This window comes from Carassius auratus, linkage group LG44F (genome assembly GCF_003368295.1).
Source record: "Carassius auratus strain Wakin linkage group LG44F, ASM336829v1, whole genome shotgun sequence".
Taxonomy (NCBI): domain Eukaryota; kingdom Metazoa; phylum Chordata; class Actinopteri; order Cypriniformes; family Cyprinidae; genus Carassius; species Carassius auratus.
Window position 1 is genome coordinate 1,099,780 of NC_039298.1, and position 19,498 is coordinate 1,119,277.

Here is a 19,498-nt window from a genome sequence, read left to right on the forward strand (position 1 = left end):
AGAGGAGTGACAAACAGGCTCTTCTGACAGACATCGCTTCACTTTCTCAAGGTAAGAGGAGAGAGCGGTTTCTGAACTGGAGACTGACCGCACACAGGTAAGATAGAGATACTCACTGAGTTAAGTCCTGGCCACATTCGGCACACAAGCCCTTCATTACAACAGGATGACTGCATTCTTCCACTTTTGCTATTACACTCCTGTTAAAAAGACAAAACCGTTTGGAAATAAACATAACATTCATCAAATGCACTTCATCCGTGTACATTATGCTTGTTCATCAGACAAATCATCAGTGTTGTTATAGTCTCTATAAGCAGCATTGTGGTGATGTTTCATGAACGCAAAGCTCTCAAACATCCAGTGCTAGTTGGCAAACAAACTTTTTAGTTGACAAACAAAATATTAGAGCAATTAGTAATGCATGCAGCACCCTCTACTGATAAAGATTGCAAAAAAGCTTGCATTAAGACACTGTCATTAAAATAACCGAGTAGAGCAGTTTCTTTCCTCTGCTGACATATTGACATATAACTTTTTTTTTTATATAACACATGACTTTCTTCTTTTTTTTAAACACCCAAGAGGCATAATTTACATCACATCCATAATTTATTCATTGCTAGTCATCATAAACCGTATTGTCATGACATCTCTCTCAACGGTGATGTTGAATTTTTTATTAATAATATTGGTTTAAGCTAACTATTTTATACATGCATGCAGATGTCATTTCCAGAAGGGATTAGAGAGTTCTTCTTCAAATCCTTAAAACTTGTGCAAAACAATAAGCCCTTAATTAAGCCGTGGAGGTGTATTAACGTGTGTTATAAAGGTGTATTAGTTTGATTGAATGAAACTGATTGATTGATTGACCCCCTTGTGTAGGATTCTTCTGAGATATTTAAATAAAAGAAAAGAAAAGAAAAGAAATTAATAAGTAAAATAATTTATTTTAACTACTGGTATAAAGTTTGGTAGAAGAATGATTTTTTATATTTTTTCACAGGAGTTTCTTATGCTCAAGGCTGCATTTAATCAAAATACAGGAAAAAATAAATAACTAGGGCTGCACATACAAAATTTCTAATCGTGATTAAAATTATGGATGCCACAATTATGTAATCGTTCAAAGCAGCAAAATCATTCAAAGATGATTATGTTATTTTGGATGCTTAAGATGCGTTTTCTTTTCTCTCTCTAAGTTATCTTATTTCATTTTAGTTTTCCGTATAACATTATACTACCATTCATATTTTAACTCATTTATAATTTAAAGAAGAAACCAATCCGGTGTGTATTTGACATCTGAGGATTAATACTATAGAAAAGCACAAAGTTTTTCAGTTCGAGTGTTTTCAGCTTATTTTCATCTAAAAATACGGCATGCAAACAATGGTATAAACATCATTCAGTGTAAAATGTGATAATCGTAATTAATAATCGCAATTACAATTTCAAGGCTATAATCTACAGTTATGATCTTTGTCATAATCGTGCAGCTCTACTGGAAACTGTGCTGCTTAATATTTTTGAGGAGCCTGTGATACTTTTTTTCAGGATTCGTTGATGAATAGAAAGTTAAATAACAGCCTTTATTTAAAATAGAAATAATTTCTAATGATATACACTTCAGTTCAAAGTTTGGCGTCAGTTAAAAAGTATTTTAATCGGCAAGGATGTTTTAAATTGATAAGAAGTGATAGCAAAGATTTATATTTTTAGAAAATATGTATATTATTTAGAATAATTGCTGTTCTTTTGAACTTTTTTTATTCATCAAAGAATCCTGAAAAAAGTATTGAAGTTTACAAAAAAATATTCGGCAGCACAACTGTGTCCAACACTGATTATAAATCATCATATCAAAATGATTTCAGAAAGATGATGTGATACTTTATACTGAAGTAATGACTGATGGAAATTCAGCTTTGCATCACATAAATAAATTATATTTTAAAATATATTCAAATAGAAACCATTATTTTATATTGTAATAACATTTAACAAGATTAAAAAAAAACATTAAAGGTATTACTAATCCCAGACTTTTGAACAAATGTCCAACAATTCTTAAATAAAGATGCATTTACTTCAGAAGCAAAAAGTATGATTAAAGTTTATGATTAAAACAAGAACAAATATCTGCCAATGTCAGTGTAATCCAATTTAAACCAACTTAATTCAAAGGGAAAAAGCCCAACCCCAACTGACAGATATTTGTCATTGTTTTATGCATACAAATAATAATAATTTTATATATATATATATATATATATATATATATATATATATATATATATATATATATATATATATTTATATATATATTTATATATTATATATATATATAATTCGATCTTAAGTTCAATTTGCATATCGAGTAAATGTATCTTCAGCTGAGGAAGTTTCATTTTTTGTGCGGGAAATATAAATCTTTTTTTTCAGTGTATTTCAACATTTAATGACACGACGTGATTGATTTAAGATTTTCTGCTACTATTTAAGACCTTTTTAGACTTTAATTCAAGGATGAGCGAATTAAAAAATTGTAAGACCTACAGAAACCTACAATAAACGTAGCCTAATATTCACAAAACTCATTTCAATATCAGAAGTCTTTAACCCCGCAGCATTTCTGCTCAAACCTGCTGGAGCACATGTAAACATTAGGGTGTCACGTGGAAAGACGAGAACGATTTAATCAGACATGCGTTCAACACGCCTTCTGACCAACGTCCCGCCCCCCGCCTACTTGTCAGCCAATCCGAAGCAAGCTAACCACAAGACATGAATTGATTGACATGCAGAGAGCGTTTCTGATTGGATAAAAAGGGCGGGCCGCTCCCCCTACTCTTGTTTTGCTTTTAACAAACAGAGCTTATGACTAACAGACCTCATCTCTCAAAATACTTATTTGAGTGAACTCTTTCTGCTGTATGAACACTTCCTGGGTGATATTACAACAACCACGTGCAACGCCTTTACATGTCATTAAACGTGTTTATCCCGGGAGCGTGAAAGTTTGCCTAGCACGAGCAAGCTCAGCTAAAGGACAGCTACCGTTAGGTGTCAGCCGTTAAAGGAAACTCTATTCTTACCCGGGCGCGAGGACCTGTCCGGGCTGACAGCACAGCTCCCGCACTGCTCCAGCGCGGTCTGACTTCAGCTTCCTCTCGGCCGTTCGGGACTCGCTCTCGGTGGCGACCGGCGCACAAACTGCGATTACGGAGTCCACGTTCACCAGAGTCCCGGGCTTCACCTTCCACTCGAGCAGCCGCATCGGACGCGCTCCGGCGGGGCAGCGGATCTCCGTTACTCGCGCCACGGGGCCCCGCTCTGCAGCTCCACCGCCGGAGTCCGCGGGCTCCGCCATCAGAGCTTCAAACTTCAGACCGAAACAGAAACGAGCGGCGGAGCACACGAAGCGTTTGATGTCAGTTAATAAAATAAGTATATATATAAAAACAACAAAAAAGCGGAGGCGCGCAGCGATGAAAACGAGCTTTATAAAGCAGGACAGGCTGAGCGCAGGTTCACTCTTCCCGCCCGTAAACAGGAAATACAAGATTGCAGCACGAGCGAAAGTCTTTCTACTTCCGGGAGACTTTAATCACGCTCTTAAAATAATAATACAAAAAAACTACTTAAATGGTTATAATAATCATATTTTATATACATATTTATAAAGTAAAAAAATAATAATACTAAACATGTACAGTTACATCAAACTGGTGGTTTAGAGAAAATTTGATTTGAGCATTAGTGACAGTGAGCCTGGTCTGATAAGATTGAGTTTCAGATCTTGAATTTCAACGAGGAAAATGCATCTGTTATGTCTTTCATTTTTACATGTATGCATTTCCAAATGCTACAGTTTTTTCTGTATTAGCAATTTTTATCAAAAGAAGAAAAAACGTAACATTATATAGACATATGGCATGCAACAGTACATAAGAACAAAAATAAATAAATTAATGAAAACAAAAAAAATAAATTAAATCCATTTCATAAAAATGTAATATATATAGATATTTTACCTCTTTGTTTGTTTCAGATGGGGGAGGCTTTTTTTTTTATTTATCTATCTGCCTGTTTATTTTTTTGTTGGAAGAGCAGGGTTTTTGTTCATGTTCTGCCATCTGTTATGGCAGTCCCAGTACTTTTGTTAGAGTTACTATAGTATTTTGGCTGAAACTGGCATTACCTGAAACAACTTTTGGGAAGGCAGCGATTCATGATTCAAGTCTCTTTTCAGGACAGAAACAATGTTTGCGACATTGGCTCTTTGCACTTTCTCAGTCGTGTTGAGTCTATGGTTTATCTTGAATTAGGGACTGCTGATGGGCTGTTGTTATTGTACTTTGTAGAAACTTAAGAATCCCGAAATCCTGAAAAAGATGGTTTTCTCACACATATAAAACATTTTCAACATTTATAATAATAAATGTTTCTTGAGCAGCAAGTCATAATATTATACTTATTTCTGAAGGATCATGTGACACTGAAGACTGGAGGAATGATGCTGTTAAGCTTTGATCGCAGCAATAAAATATACTTTAAAATATATATTTAAATAGAAAACAGATGTTTTACCATGCTGTATTTGGTCGGTATTGTATGAGGATAAATGAAATTTTACGTATCCAAAAGTCTTATGTAGCTTAAAAACGTAACCTATAAAAAGTTAAAAAAATAATAATAATGTTTGGACCTTATAAAAATCCATTACATTTTCAATTTTTTCTCAAATTGATGGTTTTGTTTACATTCTTATTTTAATGGTTTTAATTTAGTCAGAAACATATATGTCTAATCAACAGAACACATTCAACATTTTAATAATTTATTTAAAATAAAAGGACCCTTTTTTTCTTTCATTCTCAGAAGTTCTATGTTGTCCATTTTATTTTTTTCAGGATTTATGATTTATTTCACATTTGTCATCAAAAATGGAGGTAATCAAATGAAGGCTTGAAACTTAATGAATTAATTTGTTAAATGTAAATAAAAACCATTCCTTTTCTTTATTATTATTATTTTATTTTTTTCAGAAAACAAACTGCTGCACAGCAGAGCTTTGCTGTTAAAATTAAAACATGTAAGAAAAATTGTGATATTCCTTTAAAAAATGTTTTTTTTTTACATTTTCTTTATCATTATTGGTTTGACATGTAAACTCTACAGTGCAATAGTGATATATTTCTGTCTAAATTTCTTCCAAGTTGAATGGAACATTAATTTCTTCTGGATTGTAGTGAAGCTCTTTGAGTTTCTGTGTTTATATCAGGTGAAGTGATGGAATGCTGGTGAAATTCCAGAACATTTCACGTTATACTGGAAATTCCATTTTTATTTCTGAATTTCATTTGGAGGCAGGGACATTGCTGTTAACTACAACTATAACTGCATAAAACTTGTCCTTATTAGTGAATCAAATACATGTTCACTGAAATACAGTAATATAAAAATATATATACACTCACCTAAAGAATTATTAGGAACACCTGTTCAATTTCTCATTAGTGACGTGACATTTAGCCAAGTATGGTGACCCATACACAGAATTCATGCTCTGCATTTAACCCATCCGAAGTGCACACACACACAGAGCAGTGAACACACACACACACACTGTGAGCACACACCTGGAGCAGAGGACAGCCATTTATGCTGCGGTGCCCGGGGAGCAGACCACCTACAATTCCTGCCGGCCCGAGACTCGAACTCACAACCCTTCGAGTTCAATATGGGCCAACATTTCTAAAGAATGCATATATATATATATATATATATATATATATATATATATATATATATATACATATACATATACATATACATATACATATACATATACATATATATATATATATACACAGTACAGACCAAAAGTTTGGACACACCGTCTCATTCAAAGAGTTTTCTTTATTTTCATGACTATGAAAGCTGTAGAGTCACACTGAAGGCATCAAAACTATGAATTAACACATGTGGAATTATATACATAACAAAAAAGTGTGAAACAACTGAAAACATGTCATATTGTAGGTTCTTCAAAGTAGCCACCTTTTGCTTTGATTACTGCTTTGCACACTCTTGGCTTTCTCTTGATGAGCTTCAAGAGGTAGTCACCTGAAATGGTCTTCCAACAGTCTTGAAGGAGTTCCCCGAGGGATGCTTAGCACTTGTTGGCCCTTTTGCCTTCAGTCTGCGGTCCAGCTCACCCCTAAACCATCTCGATTGGGTTCAGGTCCGGTGACTGTGGAGGCCAGGTCATCTAATATGATTATTTATTTTATTGGTATATATAAGAGTTATCTATAAATTATGTATTAAGAGGTATGCATAAATTATAAAACAATATGACAAGGTAGTGTTTAACTTATATATATTTATATATTTTATTAATTACATGTTATATCTCACACATGGAGTGGTATTTTCTATAATGTCTGAATTCTAAATCAAAATACATATCTGATATGACTTAATGTATAATTAGCATAAAACAAATAATACAATTTACATTCTCAAGGATTGGAAACATTTTTTAAATGATTGCACAGCCATCAGTAAGGTGGCGATATGCATTAAGCAGGTAAACAACTAATGAATATAAAGAAGAAGAAAGAAACAGCTTGGCACGCTTTTTCTCAGCGTCCGTTTCTATAGTGACTCGTCGATTCGTTGCTCTTTTGAGAATGTCTTGAGTCTTAACCAGGAACATACTCTGAGTTGAATGAACTTACTCCTGGACGTGTTTTTGGAACCACATACCTCGAGTAAGCAAGGTTTGGGGTTAATCAACCGAGAGTTCAGGGTTTAGTTCACGGTAAGTTAACCCTGCTTTCTGGAATACACCCCTGGTGTCCTCTACAGTGGACATGTGTGAAATCAACACCCCATTTAACAACAGAAAATCACATTTTGATTTGAAACCCCATAACATTTTCCTGAGATGATGATTAATAACAACATTCTGAAAATTAGTCAGATTTAAATGATCAATACGATCATATTTCCAGAGAAATCAACACAAATATAATATCCCACAAAAGACAAAACTCCATAGCTGGGAGTTTGAAATATCATATTATAATTTATTAATATAGGTAACACTTTACCATAAGGGTCCATTTGTTAATAACTACATTAGTCAATGTAAACTAAGAATGAAAAAGCACTTAGTTAATGTTGATTCTGAGATTTACAAATACATTATTTAAAAAAAATTTATTAAATGGACCCGAGCGAACATGGACTGATAAAGAACAGCAGTATTTTTACTAACTAATGTTAACAGAAATTAATACTGTAACAATGTATTGCTCATTAGTTACTGTATTTTTAATATTGTTAACAAATGTAACCTTACTGTAAAGTGTCACCTAGAAATATATGTATTCAGACATGCATCAGTTTAAGTTTTAAAAAGTTATTGGTGTTGCCAAATTATCTCGAGTGTGAATATCTGAGTAGACCCAAATCTTTTTTTTTTCATATTACAGTGTAGAAATTAAATAATAAAATAAAACACTTATCTATTGTAAACATTGTTATTGTATTTATTCTGGTACTACTGTAAAAAAACAAAACAAAAAAAAACACACATTGTAGATAATAACTACTTTCCAGCATTTATTGACTTTTTTTTTTTGACACCACAAATACTAATCCGTGAGTGATGTGGAGCTTACAGTAAATATGTTACCATTGAACTCATTCGTTTAAAAAATATAAATCATTAAAGAAAAGCAAAATATGAAAACATACGTATGTCACGTACAATACAGAAAAAAATCATATTATTCACTCAACTACTGTTTAGACCAAATCCTGTTCAAAATAAAACAGTGAGCAGTAAAGAAAGCGTGGTTTAATGATAAGACATGATTGCCAGAGACATTATGAATGTGAAGGGATGTGTTCAGCCGTAGATCTTCTTGCATGTGATGAGGTACTCTGGGTACGCTTGTGTGTCGTTGAAGATGACGAAGAGCGTCGGGGAGCCGATCTGATCCGCCACGCTGTGGTATCTGACAGGAACGTCAGAGCTCTCCTTCAGCGGGGCTGTTTTATAGTCGTATTTGCCCACAGTGAAGTCTCCAGTTAGCACTCTGGCCACAAAAATAAACTTGTGCCCGTCTGCATTGGGTGGAGAGTATGTGTCCGACACAGACAGTGAGGCGTTCACCGCAAAATACACGCCCTGACCGTACACAGTGGCTGTGAGAGAGAAGACAAGATGCATTTATTATTTTTTAAATTAATTTCAGTGTCATTTCAAATACATTGCCACGTAAAAAAAAAAAAATAAAAAACTAAGATTACGAGATTAAAGTCTAAATTACGAGAATAATGTCGAAATGATAAAGGAATAAAGTCAAAATATTTGGAGAAAAAAAATTGAAATTACGAGACTTAAGTCGAAATGTTTCGAGAATAAAGTCGTAATACTACAAGAATAAAGTAAAAAAAATTGAAAATAAAGTTGAAATGTTACAAGAATAAAGTCGTAATACTACAAGAATAAAGTAAAAAAATTTGAAAATAAAGTTGAAATGTTACAAGAATAAAGTCGTAATACTACAAGAATAAAGTAAAAAATTTTGAAAATAAAGTTGAAATGTTACAAGAATAAAGTCGTAATACTACAAGAATAAAGTAAAAAAAATTGAGAATAAAGTTGAAATGTTTCAAGAAAAAAGATGTACTACTACGAGAATAACGTCGAAATATTATGAGAATAAAGTTGAAATATTACGAGATAAAATTTTCACATATTTGGAATTTTCACAAAGAAAACAGTTTAATTTAATTAATTGTTTCACATAAATACATAAAAAAATGATGTGGCTGCTCGGACGCAGCAATATTCAAATCAATCGACTTTATTCTCAAAGTATTTCGACTTTATTATTGAAGTATTTCGACTTTATTCTAGAAGTATTTTGACTATATTCTTGTAATATTACAACTTTATTCTTGGAGTATTTCGACTCAATTCTCATAACAGTACAACTTTATTATCATAAAGTATTTCGGCTTTATTCTCGAAGTATTTCGACTTTATTTATGAAGTATTTCAACTTAATTCTCATATTTCGACTTTATTCTAGAAGTATTTCGACTTTATTCTAGAAGTATTTCGACTTTATCCTCAAAGTATTTCGACTTTATCCTCAAAGTATTTCGACTTTATCCTCAAAGTATTTCGACTTTATTCTCAAAGTATTTCGGCTTTATTCTCGAAGTATTTCGACTTTATTTATGAAGTATTTCAACTTAATTCTCATATTTCGACTTTATTCTAGAAGTATTTCGACTTTATTCTAGAAGTATTTCTACTTTATCCTCAAAGCATTTCGACTTTATCCTCAAAGTATTTCGACTTTATCCACAAAGTATTTCGACTTTATTCTCAAAGTATTTCGACTTTATTCTCAAAGTATTTCGACTTTATTCTCAAAGTATTTCGACTTTATTCTCAAAGTATTTCGACTTTATTCTCATAAAATTACTACTTTATTATTGAAGTATTTCAATTTTATTCTCAAAGTATTTCGACTATTCTCATAAAATTACGATTTTAATCTTGAAGTATTTCAACTTTATTATCAAAGTATTTCAACTTTATTCTCGAAGTATTTCGACTCAATTCTCGTAATATTACAACTTTATTTTCATAACGTATTTCGACTTTATTCTCTGAGTATTTAGACTCAATTCTCATATTTCGACTTTATTGTAGAAGTATTTCGACTTTATTCTCGTAATATTTTGACTTTATTCTTGAAGTATTTCGACTTTATTCTCGAAGTATTTAGACTAAATTCTCATAATATTACAACTTTATTCTCAAACTATTTCGACTCAATTCTCATAATATTTTTACTTTATTCTCAAAGTATTTCGACTTTATTCTCAAAGTATTTTGACTTTATTCTCGAAGTATTGACTTTATTCTCGTAATATTTCGACTATTCTCGTAATATTAACTTTACTCTTGAAGTATTTCGACTCAATTCTCATAATATTACAACTTTATTCTCAAAGTATTTCAACTCAATTCTCATAATATTTCGATTCAATTCTCAAAATATTTCAACTGTATTCTCAAAGTATTAACTTTATTATCGTAATATTTCGACTTTATCCTCGTAATATTTCGACTTTATCCTCGTAATATTACAACTTTATTCTTGAAGTATTTCGACTCAATTCTCATAGTATTACAACTTTATTATCATAAAGTATTTCGACTTTATTCTAGAAGTATTTCGACATTATTCTAGAAGTATTTTGACTTTATTCTCGAAGTATTTCGACTTTATTCTTGTAATATCATGACTTTATTCTTGAAGTATTTTGACTTAATTCTCATATTTTGACTTTAATCTCGTAAAGTATTTCGACTTTATTCTCGTAATATTTCAACTTTATTTTCGAAGAATTTTGACTTTATTTTCGTAATTTTAGGGGTCAACATGGCACTAAAACGCCGTCGTACAAATTTCCCATTATAGTATTTGTGCAATATTGTTTTCCTTTCAACAATTATTTAAATGCTTTTCCCCTGCATGTCCGATTGCACAGAAGAAGCCAAAGATCTGGTGCTTTGAAGATTTGTTTTCATTGTAATCTGTGATGCTTTCAATGCAGGGCCAATAAAAGTCTCATATATGCACGAGACCAGTGCTTGAAATATATATAAAGTTTGAATTTAATACTATTTCATCAGGCTAGCTTCAGCAAAGTCACCATGAAAGTGAACAAACTGCATTTGAAATCTGAATTCATTTTAGTTGGATTAGATTTAGATTGGATTCAACTTTATTGTCAATATGCGGAGTACAAGTACAGAGCTAATGAAATGCAGTAAGCATCTAAACAGAAGTGCAAGAATATAGTGTTTTATATGCATTAAAGTGCAGAGTAAGTGAAGCTATGATTTACAGAATATAAATTTAAGTAAAAGCTTGAGCAACTTTGTGGTATTTCTTTCTCATTATTATTGCTTTTTGTTTTGTACTATAATAGCCCTGCTGTCAGCAAAGTCAACAGTGGTGCAGTGTAGGGAATGACTGATTCACAGCACACTACCGTTTTTCCCACAGAAGCTCCTGTTGAAGCCGTGAATGCAGATCTCCTTGACGCTGGTCTCACTGGTTCCGTGGTAAAGGGTGCGCTCCACCTGCACCTCTGAGGAGCTGCGCTCAATACTGACCTTCTTCAGCCTGTACTGGTCATGCAGGAGCTTATTCATCAGCTTATCAACCTGAAAACACCAGCAGAGTCAGTGCGACCAGTCACACATTTCCAAACCAGATAATACCCATGCACTGACAGACATCGAGGTGTTTGACCGTGTTAAATCGTACCTTAATGATTCTGATTTTGTTGTGGCTGTCCTGAAGGGTATCATAGAAATCTTTGACCACATTCTGAAATTCATCCGAGTCTACATCCACGGGACATGCTTCAGGCAAGCTGGACAGCAGACTGTAATCTTCATCTGGAAAATAAACATCAACTAAATATACAGTACACTTACACCCTTTCTACATTATAAGGGCTATTTGTCACATTCATTTAGTGTGACTGATTAAAGAAGATAAAACAAATAATATGTTGACTTTAATATATATGTGTGTGTGTGTGTGTGTGTGTGACCCTGGACCACAAAACTTAAGTGTCTTAAGTGTCAATTTTTTAAAATTGGGATTTATACCTCATCTGAATATCTGAAAAAATTGCCCTTAGCAATGCATATAACTAATGAAAAATTAAGTTTGGATATATTTACGGTAGGAAATTTACAAAATATCTTCATGGAACATGATCTTTACTTAATATCTTAATGATTTTTGGTATAAAAGAAAAATTTATAATTTTCACCCATACAATGTTGTTGTTTTTTTTGTCTATTTCTACAAATATAAGCCAAAGACTTAAGACTGGGTTTGTGCTCCAGGGTCACAAATATATAATATGCAACTAATTATGATAAGATTGACTAATTAATCAGCATACCAAGTGTAATTAATTGTATTCAATATAACTGACAATAATAATAATAATCCAGAACTTGTATTTATTACATAATAATTCTTTTTTTTATGTAATATTTCATTGCAGTTAATTTCACTAATTAACTGAGTATTGAGTATGGGACATTATTTATTTTATTTATAAAAAAGGCTATGCATTAAATACTGTATTAAATAAAACTACATATCGTCTGGACACCTGCTGTATATTAAAATTCAGTTTATATTACTATTTGAAAAATATTTTTTATATTATGCCTGGAAACCATCATGAAGAAATAAAAACAACAACAATGTTGTCTCCTTTTGGGGATTTCGACTTCTATCTTAATTGTTACCTGCACCATCCGTGTACAAGTCCTCTGTACTCAGCATCTTCCTTTTAATAGGCACAGATTTCCCGGATGCCAAACTGTGCTCCTCCATCTTCTCGAAGTCAATGCTGCACGGCTGATTGTTGAAGAGAATATCAGTCTTCTTCTGCTTCATCTTCCAAGCGTTCTCAATGAACACCGTGGCATCCGGCGGGTACGGGATGGCCTTGGAGGAGGAGCTCTGCTCAAACCACACCCACTGTACGGTCTTCATGATTTCAGCATCGGACATCATGTTCTCTGTCCTCCTCAGGACGTTCTTCAGGTCCTTCACGGCCTCTGAGACGTACTCTTGAAAGCCGGAGAGGACGGCGGTGGTGCCCTGGATGCTGACCTCGACCGCATGCTTCCTCTTAATGAGCTCTATGCATCTCTTCTGATGGGAGGAGAGTTTCCGCAGGCTCTTGTTCTCGACCTTCTCCTCACACTGTCTCAGTCCAACCTTCTTGCCCAATGCGATGTCCACTCTGACGAGATCATGGGTGTAGTTGGCAAACACACAGATCTCGGCTTTGTTGGCTGACTTGATGGCGTCTTCCAAGGACATATCATACGCTCTCTCCAGCTGTGTGTTCTCCTGGTTTGGCATGGAGTCGCTCCTGGACAGTTCTAGAGCTTTCTGGAAGTCCTCTGCATCTGATCTTTGGTTGAATTCCATTGACATCTGAATGGCCAGCAGGAAGCTTGCGTCCTCGTCGAGACTGCATGCGTTCATGGGTGCAGAGGAGCTCTGGAGGTCATGGGTCTGCAGTGACTGGGGTTGGTCGTCCTCTTCTTCTGCCGCTGCTGATGTATCTTGGCCTTCTTCCGAATACAGATCTACAGATTCAATGTCTGTGGCTCCTAAACTTGAAGGTTGGGGGTTCAAATCACTGCCAATGACTGCCAAGATCTTCTTAGCCTCTTCAATACGAGCTGAGTGACAGAAAACATTCAGTAACCATTGGGATTCAACAAAAATCAACGTTTTACCATTGTATTTAGGGCCCTATACAGAAAAAAAATTCAGTTTTTCCTGTATTAATATTTCCGGATTAATTTTCTTATTTTTTTTTATTTTTTCGCACTCCTTTTAAAATGGAAAAAAGCATGCATAATTAATTTAAATCGTGCAACTTACACAGCATTGAACTTATTATATGCTAAACAAAAATGAGCTTTTTATGGCCCTATTTTTTGTTGTGTTTTGTAGTTTTATCCCCCCCTCACATTCTTGTTACATAATAATTTTTAAGCATGTCTAATTATTTGAATGCATAACACAAATTATTTTAACAATAGCCCTATAAACAGTTTTTTGTTTTTTTTTAAGAAATTCTGTGTTGCGTTTTTTCATTTCTCTGCTTATCAAAAGAAGGTATGAAACAAGAATTTAATTGATCTTTCAATCAAATGGATGTTAAACTCTTTATTTTTTGGCAATCAAAGGAGGTTTACTATTAAAACAAAAACATGGAAGAAATATAGTGTGGTTTTAATAAGTGTATTAGTAGTAGTACATTCTACTGTACAACCGTAATATATTTCTGACACAATTTCTTCAAGTTAAACCGAACTTTTATTTTGAAGGGCTGTCATGAGGAACTTTACATTTCGGAGTGTATATGACATGATGATAGTTTTACTCCAATGCAATGGTAAAATGCTCATGAAGTGACTCTCAGAGCAGTTCTGGAGATGTTGTTCATGTATTTATATTCTATCTAGTAAATGAAACCATGCGTCTGCGCCTTTTAGTCACACAGAACACGCAGGATTCATACTTAAATTGTCTTTTTTGCAGCTCAATATTTACAGAAACGAGTATATATCATGATTTGATTTAAATGTACTGATCTACTTTCGAATTAATTCATCCCAACTTTGACAAATTCCGTAAGATTTCTGCATTATTTAGTAAATTCCATTTTTTTTTTTATTGGATTTCGAGATTCCGTCTGTGTATTCCAAACTGCAGGGCCCTAAATAAATGTATTATATTTCCTTCAGAGAAGAAGTGGAATTAAAGGGTCTCGGCCCACTTGTAGTTCAACGGCCGGTAAAGAACCAATCAGGCAGATGATCTATAATGACCTGAAGTATTGGCATCAGTGCGTCCATTCGTTACGCCAGCAGTAGAGTCCTGAACAGAATTTGCAGAGGAACTTCTCTGGAAGTTCTGACAGGCTGTCATTTTCCATGCCAGCTCCAATATGTCCTGTGGAAAGCACAGAAACAGTCAATCCTAAAGTATTACTGAGTCTATGAGAAATATTAGGTTAGACAATATGGCTGGATACGTTACATCCTCTTCTAGCGGCTCCCAGTGCACTTTGGTCATGTCGATATAGACTTCGAACCTTGCTGTCATCTCTGCCAGTATGCTGACACCCTCCTCCTCCATCAGGAAGCGCGAAATGCCAGGTTGGGTGACCACAATGGTCTTTGTAAAGACTGAGCCGATAATAGCACTTAATAATTCTGCCGCCAGCTGGCACACATTCGATTCTCCCTGAATCTGCCAGTGAAATCAAGAGACTGATTAACCATAAAGAAGACATTTAAAGACAATGACACAGTTCTCAGTTCAGTTCAAGACTGAGAAAAATGACAATACGCTAAAAGGGGAATTATTACATATAGAGAAACAATTATATGAAATAGATTTTGATAATACCCCTCCCCCCATGCAATCAGGCTGTTTTTCTACCTTAGACCTGGTTTTTGCTATACAAATTAATTAAATTGTATTGTATAATATTAAATACATATTTATATAATAAAAAAAAATGTTGTTAATTATTTTCTACCAAATTAGCACTTCAGTACAACTTTATCCTATAATATAAAATATAATTATTTCTCATCTCATCCATTAAAACGAACTATGTATGAACGTTAAAATACGTTTAAACATGATTTGTGAACAACTTAAGTTCTACTATTAAATCACATTTAAATTGACTTTTAAAGTGTAAATCAAATTCTGCAATTCAACATTCAGAGAGGTCTGAGGTCAGGAAGATGTTTTGGTTTTGACAGAAATCGATGTTTTGGCATTTATTTGATCACCAGTAATATTCTGAAGTATTATTACAATGTAAAATAAATGTTTTCTATTTGGATCTATTTGGATCTATTTTGTTTTCTATTTCTATTCCTGTGATGCGAAGCTGATTTTTACTCCAGTCTTCAGTGTCACACGATCCTCAAGAAATCATTCCAACATCTACTTCTCAAGATACATTTGTTCTCATTACAAATTATAATATTATAAATGTGGATAAGAACAGAATTGTTAATTGTCTATACTGAAACTTCTTAATGCATCCCTGCTGAAAAAGCGCATTAATTCAAAACAAAACTAAATCTTACCGACCCCAAACGTTTGATCAGTAGCGTACATAAGTCAAAAGAAAGCAAACTCAGTAACTAACACTCAATCCATCTCCAGTCTCCAGTGGGAACAGGATGACCTCTCCCATGTCCGCCAGTAGACCTTGATGATGGAGCTGGAGGAACTTGAGCATTCCTGGCTCCATAGACAGGACGATCTCCTTCTGGCGTGGTGTGCTGAGAAACACAACCATCTTCTCTTGATTGTCCTTCTCCATCCCTGTCAGCGTGATGGCGGTAATCACTCCGCCCGTGTCGGACAGTTTGGCACTGCAGAAGTCTAGAGACACCAGGAAGTCAGACCAGTCTGTTGAAGAGAGCACGCTCTCGCACTCTTTGTCTATGGGCACAGTGAACTCGGAGATTTGGGACTCTATTAAATCTCTGGCCTGTTTGACGGCACTGCGGGACGGAGACGTTACAGTGACCGTGCAGCCTGACACGCTGTAGACCGAAGGTATGCTTTTCAAAGACAAACTCAGCCTCTTTTTAACATCCTCCCGTCCGAGAAACTCCGCTTTGAGCTTGTCATACGTCAGATGGTCCTCCACAACACCGGTCAGGAACTGCAGGACTTCGTTTTTAAGTCTTTCCACCTCAATCTGGTCAGGCCCTTTGACGTGGACGCCATCTTTTGCTAGACTGACGTCAAATTTGGGATGATCCTTTTTGAAGGTCTCCAGCAAATTACTCAAACTGAGCAGATGATGTTTAGTGGCGTCAAGCACAGATATGAAGCTGACGCACTCCTTCTGGATAGACGGCTCGGGAGCAGACGCAGTAGTTGTGTTCGTTAAAATTGTGGCAGCATCGTGTCCTAAACGGATGCTTGTGTCTGGGACAGAACCAGTCGGACTTTGAGGTAAAAGCGTCTGTGATTGGCTCCCATCTGTCAGTGTTCCTTGATCATGTTGAGCGCTCGCAGACGACTGATCATGCAAGAAATCAAAGTACGGCTCCACTACTAAATCTGTCCCTTCCACACGATGGGATTTCTGGAGAACGCGGTCCACAGCTGTGAAAGAAAACACTCAGTTGAGATTCAGAACAGACACAGAGGAAGGGGCTACAGAAAGACACCCTGGCTTACATTTCACATCCTTGAAAGAAACTTTGGCACGGCCATGTGCTAGCATGCACACTGCTAGGACGTCAGCGCCTCCTGCACGACTGCTCCCAAAGTAGAGCTCCAGCACGTCCTCGGTGAACGCAGGAGACAGATTGGCCACCAGAACAGAGTCTGTAGATTCGACCTGCTCCAGAGTGACCTTTGCATCGTTTAGAGGCTTCTTGGAGACTTCGTCTCGGAGCACCTGAAAATCTGTGGAGTCACGGAGACAATGACAGAACATTTAAAACAAGCGTACTGCTGATTGTTTTTATTATACACTAATGTGTGAATTTATTTGAAATAGTTCTAGATTTCGTGTAAACGCTAAAATGACTCATGAGAACTAAAATGTCTGATATAGTGGCCCTAAAAGTGTTTGCACATTTAAAAATTTAGTTATGTCATTGCATTTAGTGCATAATATCAAACCAAGAGACTGAGAGCTCAAATGCTGCTCAAGCTTTTCTCAGAACTAATGTAGTGTTACTTATGCATTTTAAAATGTCATTTATTCACGTAATGTAAAGTTGTATTTCCAGCATCGTTCCTCCAGTCTTCAGAGTCACATGATCCTTCAGAAATCAGTATGATATGCTCTTTTGCTGCTCAAGAAACATGCTGCTTCATATTTTAATGATTCTTTAATGAATAGACAGTTCAGAATAGCAGCATTAGATCCTTTGTAACATTCTAGATGTATTTACTGGTACATTGAAATGCATCCTTTACTGAATACAAGTATGAGTTTCTTTTTTCTAAAATCTGCGTTTGTAGTTTCATGGCTTTTACTCATTGGCTGTTTGAGTGATGTCTAATGGATGCATGGTGTCAGTTCACCTCGGATGTGTCCTATCAGAGGAACCACAGGTGCATCTGACAACCACAAAATGTCAGTAGATCAGTCTGGTATTTTATCTTTCGAAGACACTTTTAGTGCAACGTTTTGCTTGAAAACTAACTTGTGCTATACTTAAATTAAAATAAACACCACTTGGTATGATGTTTAAAGACACTTATACATATTTAAATGTGCTTAAAGTGTGCATACAGTATTTTCTGCATACACCGATGAGCTACAAACCTTTGTCTAAAGGGGTTTTTAGATGTACTAGAACCAGGTCCTTGTTCGGAGATGGATACAGGATGAAGTCTGTTTCATAATCCATTCCCGTAACATTTTCTATATAAAGCTCCACGTAATCCAGTGGAGTCTGTGGGTTGAGCCCCTTCAGCAGCAGTTTCCCAGGGTCCTTCGGTGGTTTCCTCCGCACCGTCAGTGTGTTATTCTGAAGCACATGGGTCTTGGAGACAACCCTGACAGCAGCTAGTGTACAGAGAAATAATTTCTTTAAGAGTTCTGCCTTGTGTATGCTTGCAGAATTGTCAGTGTATGTATTTAGTGTTTAATATAATGTATTTTTTTTTTTTACTCTCTGCATCTTCGAAAACCACCAGTGCATTCTTTCCACGTCTCTCCAAAGAGACCACGCTCCCTCCTCCAGAGCGGCGCTTGTTATCAAAGTAAAGCGTGAGAAATTCATCGTCCAGATCATCGGGAATATCCAGGACCTCCAAACTCCGCTCGTCCAGGCTGCTCTCAGCCATCCTGACCAAACAGAAAAACACTCATGAAGTATGAAGTCGAGCCGGTTGAGAGCACCTGACATTCCTGCCCCACTTACCAGAAACCCCTACAGCGCTGAGACAAAAACACATCAATCAAATCAAATGGTGAAGCTGTTGTTAGTGTTGTGTTTGAGGAGGTTTACACCTATCCATGGTGCATGGTGACTTTTGGGATTGTTTTTGTGGGTTTATATATGACTACAAAGTTGTGCATAAGCTGATCGATACATAGACAGATACCAATAGCTAGTACCATCAATAGATGGTAACTGGATGTTATAATCTTGTTATTAATAGAATTCCTGTGTTGTGTAATTTACCGATATTTGACAGATAGATAGACAGATAGACAGATAGATAGACAGATAGATAGATAGATAGATAGATAGATAGATAGATAGATAGATAGATAGATAGATAGATAGTAATAAGAAATAAAATAAGAAAAGATGAGTAATTAGAAATAGATATACTTGGTAACTGGATTTTATAAACGTGTTATTTTATGAAAACGTTGTGTCGCGTAATAATAAACCCAAAGCCGAGAAAGAGAAACTGAAAGGGCGAGGCCGGGTCATGACAGACAGTAACGCATTAATATTCATAATACGAAGAGGAATATAAACTGTGCAGGGACGAAAAATAGTTATATAATAACTGCGTAACACTATATTGAAAGCTAAATTCAGCAGGCTTACCTGAAATATGAACTGCTGCAGTGACTCACTCTCTACTTCCGGCTTCAACACTCCTGACCACGTGACAGTACGAGGAAAACATTTCCGATAAAAATAAATAAATAAATAATAATAATAATAATACATTTCTGTTTGGAAATAAATGTTTATAGCACTCTTGTAAAAAATAAATAAAAATAATAATACGTAACACATTGTAATGACAGTACTAATAACAGCCAAACTTCCAAACAATTAATAAAAAACAGAAATACCTACATA

At 35.0% G+C, this 19,498-nt stretch overlaps 2 protein-coding genes across 2 annotated transcripts in view; both read right to left on the reverse strand.

Annotated features, from left to right (window-relative positions):
- The window catches only part of LOC113068270 (RNA polymerase II subunit A C-terminal domain phosphatase-like), a 108,389-nt gene extending 104,814 nt beyond the window's left edge, over positions 1-3,575 (reverse strand). Inside the window, exons 1-2 of the mRNA XM_026240940.1 lie at positions 3,102-3,575; positions 117-200 (exon numbers count right to left, since the gene is read on the reverse strand). Coding sequence (XP_026096725.1) covers positions 117-200; positions 3,102-3,376 — 359 coding nt within the window. The 5' untranslated portion in view covers positions 3,377-3,575. The remainder of the gene's footprint in view (positions 1-116; positions 201-3,101) is intronic.
- A 4,046-nt stretch (positions 3,576-7,621) lies between these two features.
- Positions 7,622-19,303, reverse strand: LOC113068271 (poly [ADP-ribose] polymerase 10-like). The gene is made up of 11 exons (XM_026240941.1): positions 19,238-19,303; positions 18,344-18,519; positions 17,995-18,237; positions 16,893-17,123; positions 15,844-16,817; positions 14,712-14,924; positions 14,501-14,624; positions 12,392-13,342; positions 11,385-11,518; positions 11,107-11,281; positions 7,622-8,229 (listed from the first exon to the last, which is right to left on the reverse strand). The coding sequence occupies exons 2-11, from the start codon at positions 18,516-18,518 to the stop codon at positions 7,931-7,933; spliced, it is 3,519 nt and encodes a 1,172-aa protein (XP_026096726.1). The 5' UTR covers position 18,519; positions 19,238-19,303; the 3' UTR covers positions 7,622-7,930.
- Positions 19,304-19,498: the final 195 nt, after the last annotated feature.